General features: G+C 35.6%; 1 protein-coding gene across 14 annotated transcripts in view; it reads right to left on the reverse strand.

Moving 5' to 3' along the window:
- Positions 1-992: 992 nt before the first annotated feature.
- hppy (MAP4K3-like protein hppy) overlaps positions 993-16,034 on the reverse strand; it is a 654,429-nt gene continuing 639,387 nt past the window's right edge. For 7 of the 14 annotated variants that reach the window (XM_075313442.1, XM_075313441.1, XM_075313434.1 and 4 more), the window contains 7 exons: positions 12,813-13,352; positions 11,891-12,131; positions 11,649-11,778; positions 5,987-6,787; positions 5,509-5,730; positions 5,313-5,439; positions 993-1,227 (listed from right to left, as the gene is read on the reverse strand). In XM_075313442.1, coding sequence (XP_075169557.1) covers positions 1,128-1,227; positions 5,313-5,439; positions 5,509-5,730; positions 5,987-6,787; positions 11,649-11,778; positions 11,891-12,131; positions 12,813-13,352 — 2,161 coding nt within the window. In that variant the 3' untranslated portion in view covers positions 993-1,127. Of the gene's footprint in view, positions 1,228-5,312; positions 5,440-5,508; positions 5,731-5,986; positions 6,788-11,648; positions 11,782-11,890; positions 12,132-12,812; positions 13,353-16,034 lie in introns of all 14 variants that reach the window. The other 7 variants (XM_075313439.1, XM_075313447.1, XM_075313446.1 and 4 more) reach the window with 3 other exon arrangements.

A 16,034-nucleotide genomic window follows, 5' to 3' on the forward strand; every position in this document is an offset into this window, starting at 1 on the left:
TAATGTGTTTTTGAATTTTTACATTTTTTTTATTGTATTACTTTAATATAAATTTTAATTATTATTATAATAAATCACTTTGTTTAATGCTAAATATTAAATACTAATACATACAAGGAAAGAACAAAAAGTCTAGAAGAAGAAGAAAACAAAAAAATACAGAACATTTTATAAACGTATGAGTTTGCAATATATATATATATTGTAGAAAAGAATTATTTGTAGAAAAAAAAAAAAAACAATACAGAGAAAAAATACATTTTTTTTGTAATTAAAAGAAAATGTGTTAGATTAGATAATAATATTAGATTTTCGGGTTTTGTTGTTATTATTGTTGGTGTAGTTGGAGTTTTCTTTATACCTTTATTAAATACAATCAATATACACTGAGTTAGATTAAAAATAGATTTATTGGATGCTTACGCTTCAGTTTGTTTCTGTTTGTAGTTTGTATTTATTGGTAACTATTTTATAATTACTTAGATAATTTTAAATTATTTATAAATTACATAAATGGTTTTATTGTTTTTTTCTATCGATTTTTTAACATAAAATTAAAAAATAAAATAGTAATAATAATAATTATAGTAATTTAAAATATAATTATCAAACTTCTAGTCTTCTATATAAACTCACTTAGCCTAACTCTAAAATCCAATACCCCAAAAACGTTTAGGGGTAAACTGAGAATGGAAGAGCTAGAATGCAAGCTGGTTTTCTATATATATAACTTTATTTTTATTTTTTCATAGATTTGCATTTTTTTGTAATTTTTGCATTTTGTGAAAATATCTTTAGAATTTTACAAGAAACATTCTAAAATTTTGTTTTATTTATTTTGTTCTTATATTCTTCAATTTTAAATTCTAAATTTAGCATATGATTTTCTGTTGTTTCTATTCTTTTGGAGTTGTGAATTTTATTTTTTTTTTGTAGATTTAGTTCAATTGCCTTTATTTTTTTTTTGTTTTTACAAATTACTATGTTCAAAATTTATTTGTTGAATTCTTGTGTTTTATTTTTCTTCCTTTTGCTTTTGAAGGTTTTTATGTTAGCATTTCTAGTTTAGTAATACTAAATATAAGCATTCCATTTATTTGTTTGTTCGAAACAAATCAATATCGTCTTTAATAGCTAGCCTCATGTCCGGCTAGTATGTAAAGATCATGTCCTTCCTCACTGCCCAAGGATCCAGTACGTAACAATTGACTTTCTAACGCAACAACCCTGCAAAATAGAATATAAATTAGTTTTGATTCAAATCAATATTCAAATGTCAAAAAATAAATCTTTACTAACTAGAGGTGGGTATTAAGTTCGTGTTTAGCCACTAAAAGTAACCGTGAAAAATGGCTATTTTTGCGCGATAAAGCAAACTTAATACCGGCCTTAAAATAAACAAATAAATACAACGGCAAAAAGACATGGATGCTACATTCCATTAGATAAAAAAATAGTACATTTTTAACATTAAAATTTAAATTGAACAAAAATCAGAATATGATTGAATATAATTCCTCAATAAAAGTCGTTCAATTTTGTTAAAAATATAATTTGACTAAAGAATGTTTTTTCAGAAACCGTGATAACGAGCAATGTCTTTGGGTGTATTCAACGACATTGATCGTTACTTTGAGACAACCATTCACCGCCTTTCGCACTCCCGTACACACTATGGTGTATTCCAGTTCGGGCGTTATTATCATCTAGAAAAGTGGTGTACGACCATTCTGCACACAGCCGTGACCTCCACCCAGTGGCCGAACACTCGCATTGCTTCATGAGCATGGATGCTACATTCCATTAGATAAAAATAGTCAATTTTTGACAATGAAATTTAAATTGAACAAAAATCAGAATATGTTTGAATATAATTCCTCTATATACATCGTTCAACTTTGTTAAAAATATAATTTGTAACGAGCAATGTCTTCGGGTGTATTCAAAGACATTGTTTGTTACCGAAGTTCCTGCAGTGTTGTATCGCGTCGTAAAAAAGGTAACAACACCAGAAATTATACGAAGAATGAAGGCCAGATTTTATCGAAATCCACGTCACATTGATAAAAAACCTACACGTGAGCAGAATATATCGCGAGAACAACATATATTGAAAACTGAGCTTGGAATAAATCCATTGAAGTTCCAAAAAGTGCAAAAGCTCACCGATGCACAAAAAACAAGTTAGGCTGGAAAGACCTTCCACGAAAGTAGCCAGTTACTGAATTTGGTTTTCTCCGATGAGAAGCCATTCCAAATTGAGCCGTTTCTCAAACAAAATTATCGGGTACACTTGCCAAAGGGGCCAACTGAAAATTTACATCTTGGTATGGACCTCCATAACGGCCAAGGGTCGCTCTATAGAAAATTTTGTCAACATTTTATTTCTATAGAAAATTTTGTCAAAATTTTATTTCTATAGAAAATTTTATCAAAATTTTATTTTTATAGAAAATTTTGTCAAAATTTTATTTGTGTAGAACATTTTGTCAAAATTGTATTTCTATAGAAAATTTTGTGAACATTTTATTTCTAGAGAAAATTTTCTCAAAATTTTATTTCTATAGAAAATTTTCTCATCATTTTAACTCTAGAGAAATTTTTTCAAAATTTTATTTCTATAGAAATTTTTGTCAAAATTTCATTACTATAGATAATTTTCTCAAAATTTTATTTCTTTAAAAAATTTTGTCAAAATTGTTTTTAATAGAAAAATTTCTTTAATTTTTATTTCTATAGAAAATTTTCTAAAATTTTATTTCTATAGAAAATTTTCTCAAAATTTTATTCCTATAGAAAATTTTATTTCTAGAGAAAATTTTGTCAAATTTTATTTCTGGAGAAAATTTTGGCAAATTTTTATTTCTATAGAAAGTTTTGTCAAAATTTTATTTGTATAGAAAATTTTGTCAAATTTTGTTTCTATAGAAAATTTTGTCAAAATTTTATTTTTTATTAACAAAAAAAATTTTGCCAAAATGTTATTTATATAGAAAATTTTGTTAATTTTTTTAATAGAAAATTTTCTTTAATTTTTATTTCTATAGAAAATAATCTAAAACTTTATTTCTATAGAAAATTTTTGTCCCAATAAATTTGACAAACATTTTTTTCCTCTGTTGGTTAAGCTACTCTTGTAGTTTAGTCAACGCAATGGTTTTAAAGCTGATATCAAAACAACAAATATGATTGAAGTACAAACCAACAATAAAAAACAAAAAAGAAATTTTAATTCTATAGAAAATTTTGACAAAATTTTGTTATTATAGAAAATTTTGTCAAAATTTTATTTCTATAGAAAATTTTGTCAAAATTTTATGTCTATAGAAAATTTTGTCAACATTAGAGAAAAGAGAAAATTTTGTAAAAATTTTATTTCTAGAGGAAATTTTGTTAAAATTTTATTTATATAGAAAATCTTGTCTACATTTAATTAGTTAGTGTGCTTCACTTTGGCTTTAGTGAACTACCCGAATTTATTCTGACAATTGGTTGATAGTTTTGCTGCTCTACTTGCTAATGAGGAATGTGGTAATTCCGAAACAGCTGTACATCCAACCATCTTGCAGTCTATAGGGCTTTGTCCCAATAAATTTGACAAACATTTTTTTCTCTGTTGGTTAAGCTATTCTTGTAGTTTAGTCAACGCAATGGTTTTAAAGCTGATATCAAATCAACAAATATGATTGAAGTACAAACCAACAATAAAAAACAAAAAAGAAATTTTAATTCTATAGAAAATTTTGACAAAATTTTATTATTATAGAAAATTTTGTGAAAATTTTATTTCTATAGAAAATTTTGTCAAAATTTTATGTCTATAGAAAATTTTGTCAACATTTTATTTCTATATAAAATTTTGTTAAATTTTTTTTAATAAAAATTTTCTTTAATTTTTATTTCTATAGGATATTATCTAAAACTTTATTTCTACAGAAAATTTTCTCAAAATTTTATTTCTATAGAAAATTTTGTGAACATTTTATTTCTAGAGAAAATTTTGTCAAAATTTTATTTCTAGAGAAAATTTTGTAAAAATTTTATTTCTAGACGAAATTTTGTTAAAATTTTATTTATATAGAACATTTTGTCTACATTTAATTAGTTAGTGTGCTTCACTTTGGCTTTAGTGAACTACCCGAATTTATTCTGACAATTGGTTGATAGTTTTGCTGCTCTACTTGCTAATGAGGAATGTGGTAATTCCGAAACGTGCATCCATCCAACCATCTTGCAGTCTATAGGGCTTTGTCCCAATAAATTTGACAAACATTTTTTTCTCTGCTGGTTAAGCTACTCTTGTAGTTTAGTCAACGCAATGGTTTTAAAGCTGATATCAACACAACAAATATGATTGAAGTACAAACCGACAATAAAAAAGAAAACAGAAATTTTAATTCTATAGAAAATTTTGACAATATTTTATTATTATAGAAAATTTTGTCAAAATTTTATTTCTATGGAAAATGTTAAAGTTGTATTTCTATAAAAAAATTTTTGTCAAAATTTTATGTCTATAGAAAATTTTGTCAAATTTTATTTCTATACAAAAATTTCTCAAAATTTTATTTCTATAGAAAATTTTGTCAAAATTTTATTTCTATAGAAAATTGTAACAAAATTTTATTTTTATAGAAAATTTTGTCAAAATTTTATTTGTGTAGAAAATTTTGTCAAAATTTTATTTCTATAGAAAATTTTGTCAAAATTTTATTTCTATAGAAAATTTTTTCAAAATTTTATTTATATTTTTTATTAATAGAAAAATTTTACCAAAATTTTATTTATATAGAAAATTTTGTCAACATTTAATTTCTGTAGAAAAATTTTTCAAAAGTTTATTTCTATAGACAATTTCGTCAATATTTTATTTCTATAGAAAATTTTCTCAAAATTGTATTTCTGTAGAAAATTTACTTAAAATTATATGTTTAATTTTTTTTTTGGTTTGGTACCAATCTACCAACCAGTAAAACCTCTACCATTTTTGGTAGAATTCTACCAACTGTTGTAACCATGACTATGTTCCGTTTTCGAGTTGAAAACTTTATTTTCGCGGCTACTTTTACTAACAACTAACCGTGGAAGCCATATATCCGGTTTATGTTATTCCTTTACATAAATTGCATGTCCCTAATCAAGAATTTAGATAAGCAAACATGGGAATTTCGTTTGTCTAAAATTTCGTTCCGGAGGAGAGTATTTTTTCTTTGGGTGTACGATTCTCTGAAAAATAATCGTCTCATTCTTTCCTTGATTTACTTGATATTTAAATGAACGAAAATAAAACATACGAAGGTTATAAAACTTACTTATCACTTCCAAGTAGACGATATGTTCGGCTCATATCCTTGATTTCTTGCGTTATTTCACCGTTACGCAGCGACTTGCCCTGCATGCCGTGCTTGTGGAATGCTAAAACACTATCGGGTAAACAAACTAAAAACGATAGAAAAACAAAACCAAATTAGATATCGGGGTTCATTGGATTCGATATTGAATACTCACCTATACTATCCACAGTGAAGTCGAAATTCAACTGGGAGACCATTTTCTTATGCTGTTTTGGGTTACCTTGAAGTGTAACCACTTGTATCACATTTCCATAACACACAATAATTGCATCTTTTTCCACTTGATGCACCTTTACCACTTTAAGGAGTTCCCGGCGTGGCACCATAGTAGCCATGGCATCATATTCCAGATCGTCCGAATGGAACCAACTGGCACCTATAGGATTTGAGCAGGATATTTGGCAACAAAGGGAGTGATAGTATAGCCATTGGGAAGTTGTAGAAGTTTATAGATAACGAAACGAAAAGGAACAAAGGATATATAAGGAATGGAAAATCAATAATACAACACAAAAACACAAAAGAAACACAACCAAAAAAAGCAATGAAGAAATAGGGAGGGAGAAAGGAAAGAACAAAATAGAAAAGCACACATTTAGATACAATTCCAAAGCATATAGTAAAATCTATACCACTGTTCATGTTGATCAACTCCAGCTTGAGACAACCATTCACCGCTTTTCGCACTCCCGTACACACTATGGGGTATTCCAGTTCGGGCGTTATTATCATCTCGAAAACTGGTGTACGACCATTCTGCACACAGCCGTGACCACCACCCAGTATGCTAGTGGCCGGCCACTCGCATTGCTTCAAGAGCATAAATTTATTCAATGGATCATACCATTGCATTAGGAAGATGCCATTGGGCGTTGCTCCACACAAATACTTGTAGCCATTGTAGGGATTGCGTGTGACACAACATTGCGTACAACCTTTGGTGTCGGGTACTTTGGTGGTGAGGGCAAATTTGCGCGGCACCAGCCTCTCCGGTATCTTATTCATATGCATCGAGAATCGATGTGTTTGCTTCGAATGCAGGGCGATGAGATCGTGGCGATACAATTGGCACGATTTACCCGATAGACTCATGAGGACATCTTTGATCACATACAACCATGTTGTACGGCGTGGGAATAGTTGATCGATGGCAGCGTCATGTAGTTCGTTCATATTCAAATTGAATATACCCTCCTCGGCTCCAATGAGTAAATGCTGATCTCTTGTCTCCGGATGGATCCATGAGGCAGTGCAATGGACACGTAGGGGACAACCATTGAAAATTTTGGAAAAACAAGCTCCCATATGAACTTTGGGTGTGGGTGGCAGGCCATTCGATATGGGTCGAGGAGGTGTGTGACGTCGTCTGTGGGAACGTTTGGGAGGCACAGGAGGTGTATTATTCAGTAAATCAGGTTGGGCTTCCTTCTCAACTGAAAATAAGAGAGATAAAAAAATTAAATTTAACTTAGATAGGTGATGGTTAGGCTAGGTTAGTCACAGTTATTTCAGACCATTGTGATAGCATAGTGGAGAGAGCTTCTCTTTTATTTTGCCGAAGGAACCCCTGAAAATCTTTTTAGTCTTCGAAACTAGGACTGAACCCATGACAATTTATATGCAAGGCGGGTATGCTAAAGGTTGATACGGTCCAAATTTGGTCAATATAAACTTGACGTATTTCTTTCAATTTTGCATTTAAAAAACCTGAACACCCCTCATTTTGAAGGTGTGTGTGTGTAGAATGTTGCTCCTATTTTGATTTTGGAATTCACTCTTCAGTTGTCAAAATGCCGTCCAAGCAAGAAGAGCAGCGTATCAAAATTTTGCTCGCGCATCGCGAAAATCCGAGCTACTCGCACGCACAGCTGGCAAAATCGCTAAAAGTTGCCAAATCAACCGTTACAAATGTAATTAAAGTGTTTGGGGAACGTTTGTCGACAGCCAGGAAGTCTGGATCGGGGGGAAATCGAAAACCGAAAGCCGCTGAGACGACAAAGAGAGTTGCCGGTAGTTTCAAGCAAACCCCTAACCTCTCTCTCCGAGATGCCGCATATAAGCTGGGTGTATCGTCTACAACCGTGCATCGAGCCAAAAAACGAGCCGGACTATCGACTTACAAGAAGGTAGTGACTCTAAATCGCGATGATAAACAAAATACGACGGCGAAAGCGCGATCCCGGAGGCTGTACACGACGATACTGACGAAACCTACGTCAAAGCCGACTACAAGCAGCTTCCGGAACAGGAGTTTTATACGGCAAAAGGAAGGGGAAAGGTAGCAGATATTTTCAAGCACATAAAACTGTCAAAGTTCGCAAACAAATATCTGGTTTGGCAAGCCATCTGTACCTGTGGCTTGAAAAGCAGCATTTTCATAGCTTCCGGGACTGTCAACCAAGAAATTTACGTGAAAGAGTGTTTGAATAAACGTCTGCTGCCTTTCCTGAAGAAACACGGTTGTTCCGTACTGTTTTGGCCGGATTTGGCATCTTGCCATTACGGTAAAAATGGAGTGGTACGCCGCCAACAACGTGCAGGTGGTTCCCAAGGACAAGAACCCTCCCAACACGCCAGAGCTCCGCCCAATTGAGAAATAATGGGCTATTGTCAAGCGGAACCTAAAGAAGACCAAAAAACTGCTAAGGACGAGCAGCAGTTCAAGACAAACTGGCTTTCTGCGAAGAAGGTGGACAAGGTGGCTGTACAAAATCTGATGACAGGTGTCAAGCGTGAGGCCCGGCAATTCGGATTTGGAAAAGCCCTTATCGGACTATTGGCTTGGAATTCTCATTTCTTCTATAAGTGCAGGAACTGCAAATTAAGACTCCACACTCCTGCTTATGAACTACTCGGAAATTTTACGCGCAGTACTGAGAGACTTACGAAAATTCAGCTCACAGAAAAAAATATTTTTTATCTCCAATCACGAAATATGAAAATAACGAAAATTTAAATATAAAGAGACGAAACAAAAGATCTATGAGTCTGTTGGTCGTCCCCTTATCGATTATGAGGCCCTCTTTTGGGCTCCCTCCTCACCCAACAACGCCTGATTAAGTGCAGAGGGATAAACCACCCAAACAATGTCAAATCCAGGAGGTTACCAATCGAAAGAGACAAGCCCATTCGGTTTGATTTTAGGAAAGATATTCAGTCAATAAACCACTTGATAGGCGATGTCAGTGATGAAGGAATAAAGACGGCATTGAGGGAGGCACACACGGCAGGGATTCAGAAGTCTATAGATTCCTACCAGTGCAGCGTTGTGCTGGGGTAAGACAACATCACGAGAAACCAGATCGGTGCTATCTCAGCTAAAATCGGGCATCGCCAGGTACTTGAATAGCTTCCTCTCCCTTCTGGACCTGGCAATTCAAGACGAACAAAGACCTATGAGTCTATTGGTCCCGCCTTATTGATTATGAGGCCCTCGTTTGGACTCCCTCCTCAACCAACAGCGCCTGATAAAGTGCAGAGGAATAAACCACCCAAACAATGTCAAATCCAGGAGGGTACCAACCAAAAGAGACAAACCCATTCGGTTTGATTTTAGGAAAGATATTCAGTAAAAAGACCACTTGATCGGCGATGTCAAGTGATGAGGGAATAAAGACGGCATTGAGGCGGCACACACAGTAGCGGTTTAGAAGTCTATAGATTCCTACCAGTGCAGCGTTGTGCTGGGGGGAAGACACCATCACGAGAAACCAGATCGGTGCTATCTCAGCTAAAATCGGGCATCTCCACGTACTTGAATAGTTACACGCAAAAAAATAATTCTTTCCTCCCAAACGAAATTTTAGACAAGCAAAATTCGTTTCTCATTTGCTTTTCGCTGTAAGGAAGTGTATTTGGAAGAAAAGTTTATACTTTTTGTGATAAACGTTTATTCTTTTCCAGGATGTAAAAACAATTTCATAAAGACAAACTCAAAAAAAAAAAAAAAAAAAAAAACATTGTTTTCTTGCTAATTGCATTTTCCCTCACATCTTTCTCACATCCACGAGGTTTTTTAGTTCTTAACACCTTTTTCTTGTAATACAAACAATGTAGAAGAAATTATACGATTTTATAGATTTTTAAAATTTTTTTACCTTTCGCCTGGACGGAGAATCGAACCGCGGACCATGCACTTTGTAAGCCAACACACTAACCACTGAGCTATGTACCTGTTATGGTCATCAATAGATAAATATCCATATAAGTTATATTTATATAGCATAGCTTGCGGCGCCCACAAACCGAATAAACAAAGTTTATTTAACAGAAACAACCATTTAGTTTGGGACCGTGGAGCAGTGGTTGCTACGTCCGACTTGCATGCCAAGGGTCATGGGTTCGATCCCTGCTTCGGCCAAAGTTTTTTTTTTGTTTTTTTTTTACATATATTTCAGATATGTTCGGAAGATTCCGAAAAAATGTTCAACATTACATTGTAGTATATTAAATTTTGAACTGTAAAATGTGTCTTATTAAAGACCTAAAGTCAGAAAAGAACAGTGTTTGATATAAACGAAATGGACTGTGTTGTTTTTCAAAAATAACTTTTTTTATTGAAAAAATAAAAATTTTGTAACAAACGAATTTTTTTGGTGATAAAAGTTTAAAATTTTCGAAGCAATTCAAAAAACTCTAACAAAAGAAAAACGTTTTCGGTACACGTTTTCCAAACGTTTTTTTTCTTTGCGTGTACCTCTCACTTCTTGACCCGGCAATTCAAGATGTTTGTCAGAATTGTGACGAGACATCTCTTCGCGTGTCCTGCCAAGCCAATATACCTGACAACTACTTCACTATGGACTCATTCAGTAGAGACAGCTCGCTTCCACGAACAGGATGTAGAAGACTAAAAGTCCAACCTTAATAATTTGTTTGTTTTGTCTTCTATTTTCCCTATTTGTTTTTCATACCTAAATTCCCAGGGGCCACATCAACAACAACATGGAAAATTCATTAAATGTGCTAATCTCCGACGGGAATAATCTGGGAATACTGGGAGTTGAGTACTTGACCAGGCCTCTCGATTTGTTCATGGTATCCGTCATTATACACGATGTCTGGAAAATGGGTAGGGTGATTCCACTACTGAAGTCAGGCAAAGACTCGAGGAATGGTGATTGGTACAGACCGGTCTCTGTTGTATCACCAGTAGCCAACACACTCGAGTACTATTTTTCCCCAGTCTTGTGGAGAAATTTCTAGCTGTCAACAAGTCTAAGTTGTGTCACAGAACGTTCTTCGTGGCACTTGACCTATCGAAGGGATTCGATATGGTCAACCATGCCAAACTGTTCGAGGACATCGAAAAGCAAACGTTGGGTTCCTAATTATCTGCGCGTGTGCAAGTCGTACGTGGAATTTGGAGATAGTAGGTCGAAGTATCGTAGGCTGACACAGGGAGTTCCCCCATTGTGGAAAGATAACTTCTATCCCAACCCCACCTGATATAATCATGGCATCCCTGTAATAACGCGTGGGATCGGTTAAACATCTAGCTTGCTCATATTACCAGCTATTTGACTGAGGATATCCGCTACCAACTTCTTAGCCACACTTTTTCCTACATGGACAGCAGAAATACGCGGCAGTTGAATATTAGCATCAATGGCGCAACAATGTCGGCACCAAACTAGTCTCATTTGTTATTTGTCTGAACTCATCATTGCAGTTAGAAAAGTGGAATAACACACAGGCCTGTCAGAACACTGTGCGATATCCAGCGTTACACAAAAGAGCCTCTACATCAGGGAAGTTACCAGGTCTGCCAAGAAGATCTGAGAAGGATTTATGCGAATTCGATAACTGAAGCGGTGAGAAGCTACGAGGTTAATACTATTCTCAGAGTCCGGCCGCCATCAACCATAGCACCGGAAGAAAGAGACCGTCCAACAAACGGTTAGACAATTTTTTCTACTCTCCACCATAGGAAGGGGGGGGGACGTACTAACTTTGTAATTCCGTTTGTAACACATGGCAATATTGGTGTCTGGTTCTTGCTGAAATTCTGAACCCATCTCGCAAGGTCCGCTCACGCTCGAACTACTTTTGAATTGGCCGATATCGGTTCATATTTATATATATCCTCCACTTGGAGGAGCAAATTTCATCCAATCCAGTCGCAACTTGGTACGCGATTTTAGTATACGTCCTATAACTACCATGCAAAAATGGGTCCGTATCGGTCCATAATTATATAGGACCCATATACCTAATACCTAAGCTAACCTAACATGGTCTCAAATAACCATGCAAAATTTTAAGAAATCCAATTTCTTTCAAAAAATTACTTACGGTCATCTTCATCTTCTTGCATGCCACCATCACTGAGACTTCTAGTGCGTGGTGATGTACCCATATCATTGAGAAGACCTAATAGTTGATCCATGGAACTATGTCGTCTGGGTGAATCTTCTAAACCATTCTGAAATATCAAAAAATTTTGATTAGAAATAATCGAGATTAAAAAGTAAGTAATAAATGGCAAGGATATTGACGCTTGAGGGCGGGACCTATTGTTTGCCACGCCTACTAACCTGATTATTTTCATGATGATAATCACAGTTATGATGGCTGTTGTAATTCATCAAATTATTGCTGCTACTATTGGTCATCTGTTGTGGATCATTATTCGTCGTCGTCGTTGATGATGTTCCTGTTGAATGATGATGATGTTGATGCTGATGATGATTATGCTGGTGCTGCTGCGACGATGATAATGCATTATTGGCGGAGGCGGATGCTGAAGTGGAGGCGACAACGTCACTGGTCGTATTGCTGTTTAAATAATTGGAACCATTATTGCGAAGTAGATAACTATTGTACAAATACGTTGAAGAAGTACAAGTAGAGGAGGAGGAGATGGAGACAGATGTTAAATTCGGACAAATGGACGTGGCACAACTGGACACGGTACAATTGTTATGATTGTTAGTAGTTGTACTAGTAGCAGTTGTAGTAGTAGTAGTAGAAGAAGATAATGATGATGAGGAGGAATAAGAGGAAGCATTTGCACATGATGATGATGACGTGGAATGTAGGTGACCCACAGCAACACCATTACCGCCGCCACCACCACCACCACTACCACCAACCAAGTGACTAATAACACCACCACCACCATTACTACCCAAATTAGAATTGTTAGTGTGCAGATATAATGACGATGAAGAGGGTGAGTAAATATCTTGACTATGATGACGATGGTGATGGCGATGATGATGCTGTTGCTTATGCTGCGGATGTTGGCGATGCAGATAGTGGCCAGCTGAATTGCTGTTGCAGTTGTTGGCATTGTTACTGCTATTATTTCGATTAATAATACCAACAACATCGTGGTATAGGTCAACACCCATTATACCACCTCCCACACCACCACCACTACCACCAACACCACCGCCACCACCACCACCCCTTAATTCAGAGCTAGAATTATCCATAGGATGATGATGACTATACATTGAGGTCGATGTGGACATTTGGCCATTGGATGATGCTGTATTTGAGGAATTTGTCGCTGGAATCGATATGGGACGACTGTGATTGTTGTAGTTTATGTAGCCATGTCGCAGCATATCGAAATGGGCAAAAAGTGATGAATGATTATCGGTGAGATCGATGGCATCCAATGCTGTGGTCCGCAAATTGGAATAGCCTCCGCCAACCCCAACACCGCCATAGCCCAGGGACGAAGGACCACTGCCATTTGTGGCCGCCGATGATGAGGACGATGTTATTAAAGCACCTGCCGTTGACATAGATGGGGAGGAAGAAGCGGAAGAGTTGGTGGCATTCGTTGACGCTGCTGTTGTCGTTGATGATGTGCCATTCGAGGATGTTGTGGATGAAGATGTGATATTATGGTTACTGTTGTTAATAACGCCACCACCACCTCCACCGCCGACACCTCCACCCCCACCACCACCACCACTACCGTTATGGCTACAATTGCATTCAGTGCTTATTAAATCTTTGGTATCGGTTAATGGCAAAGTGGCTCTGCAAAAGCACAAAAAAAACAGAAACATGGAAGAAAGAAAAAAACACAAATGCAACAAAATGTATGAGAGAGAGAGTGAATACCAATAAATAAGTACAAATTAATTAATATTTTGTGCTAGCTTAGTGAGCATTTTTTACAATAAATTTTGAAATTGGCGAAGAACATAAGACAACTTTCTAAGCGGTACAATAGGGTGAGTAGAAGACATAGTGCAATATGTACATATACGTATATAAGATATTAATATAATATTAACTATTGTGAATGATTATGAAAAAAAACTACTTAATGATTTTGGTAAAACCGAAATATGTTATAAGCATTCACAGGTTTATTTAGAAACAAAATATTGTAGCAATTCAATATATGGTTAAATATTAGAGCATCCTAAAAATATGCTATAAAAATGTTATTAATAATACGGTATACATGCAGTGATCTCCTATATACAATCGCGTGTGGGTACCATCAGTGTTGCCAGTATTTTCCAGGCTTTTAGACTCGAATTTGGACGCTTTCATCACTAAAAATCCCCATTTTAATTTAAAGTTCCTCACGAAAATCCCCAATAAATTTTTGAATCCGTAATAATTTAACAATTGGAAAAAATAGTATGCCAGTTTGCGAGGTACAATAAGACCAAGATTTCAAAATATCACCCGATACAGGACTTTGTTGGAATTAACTAAGGGTATAAAGAGTCACCAAATTTTTATCTTGTTCATAATGGGCCGAATATGTTTCATATTCATCATATCCATATTTATGGGATATGGGCAACATTTCGACCCGAATCCTTACAAAATAGCAAACTCGAAAAATAGTACATTAACGAGAGTGAATCTTATATGCCTTCGGTCGAGCTCTAATTTGCAATACCATACGACCATCATAAAGAATAGCTACTTGTAGTAAGTTTCAAGTCGATAGCTCGATTCGTTCGAAAGTGATGATAAGTATTATAAATTTTATTTATTTTATTTCTTCTTTGCCAGATATTTAACAAGCATTCAACAAATATTCATTAGGCACTCGAACAGTTTCAAGCCCTAATTTATTGTTATAAATTATTAAAATTAAAAGGGTCACACACAAACAGTCACTAAAAAGTCTCCTAGAACTATGCTACAATTTAAAGGTTTTTTTTGTCAGTTTAACGCATGTTCGGAATAAATCGCTTGCATGAAAACAAAAAATTGTTATAAAATCCTTAAGTATGTAATAAGTGTCGGGTCCTAAACTGTTTCTATAAATTATTAATATTAAAAGGGTTCTTCAAACTGATCGTTTAAAATTGCCCTAAAATATGCTGCAATTTGATTTTTTTTCTATCTCCCAAATGTTCCATAATATAATTTTATAATGGTCTAGACAATTTTTTAATTAAATGCAAGAAAATTTTAACATTTCATTTGACTAAAAGTTGTAAACTTTGTTTAAAACTTTTCATTGCTAAAGCGGGGAAGATATCACATGGAACGGCGAAGGATTTTAGACCAATAAGCTTATCATCCTTCTTGCTAACGACGATGGAGAGGATACTGGATGGTCATAAAAGGAACCAGCTAGGCATGAAACTATCAATCTGTCAGCATGTGTACATTAAGGGTAGATCTATAGAATCTGCCCTGCACTCAGTGGTGCATCACATAGAAAGATCCATGACATATGGCGAATATACATTGGCGGCGCTTCTGGAAATTGAAGGTGCTTTTAATTGTACGAAAATTGATAAAGTAGTACAGGCGTTAGAGAAGAATGGTGTCGAGAAATTCATTAGAAAGTGGTTCGAGGTGATGCTGCTAAGCAGGGACATGGTGGTCGAGCTAGCGAACTCCACAAGGAGGGCTAGGACCACTAGAGGATTGCCACAGGGAGGGGTAATATCACCTTTGCTATGGCTACTGGTGGTGAACGAGGTATTGATTGGGCTGACCAGCGGGGGCATCAAGGTAATGGTATCGGGGAAATTCCTGGACTCTATTTCGGATGTGCTGAGCAGGTCTTTGCAGTATCTTTCGGAGTGGATACTAGGGCGTGGATTCAATAGGGGGTGAACCTTGGAAAGACGGAGCTGGTACTGTTCACCAGGAGGAGAAAGGTTGTCGGTTACAAGTCGCAAGTTGACCCTCTCGAAATCAGCAAGGAGTTCCTTTGGATTCCAAACTAAACTGGATGGAGAATACTACGGATCGCATAAAGACGGCCTATGCGGCATTATACTCGGAACCCTGAACATGTACACTGACGGGTCAGAAATGGAGGAAGGAACGGGCAGCGGAATCTATTGTAGTGATCTAGAAATAAGGGAGTCTTATACGCTGGATAGTGATTGCAGTGTTTTTCAGGCTGATATTTCTGCGATCACAAAGACTGCTGAGTCGCTGTTGATGAGGCCGTTATTCAGAAGCGATATCAGCGTCTTCATCGACAGTCAGGCAGCTATAAAGGCATTGTGCAGTGCTGACATAAGGTCTAAGGTAGTCAGCCGCTGTCGTAGAGAACTCAAGGTTCTCACTGAACAGCATAATATTACTCTGTGCTGGGTACCTGGGCACTACGGGATAATAGGAAATGACGAAGCGGATGTGTTGGCTATGGAGGGCGACACATCCACTATCTTCTTATCATTACAGGATAGAGGTCAAATATGACGAACTATGGCGAAGACTCTGGGT

Source organism: Haematobia irritans, chromosome 5, assembly GCF_050003625.1.
Source record: "Haematobia irritans isolate KBUSLIRL chromosome 5, ASM5000362v1, whole genome shotgun sequence".
Lineage (NCBI taxonomy): Eukaryota > Metazoa > Arthropoda > Insecta > Diptera > Muscidae > Haematobia > Haematobia irritans.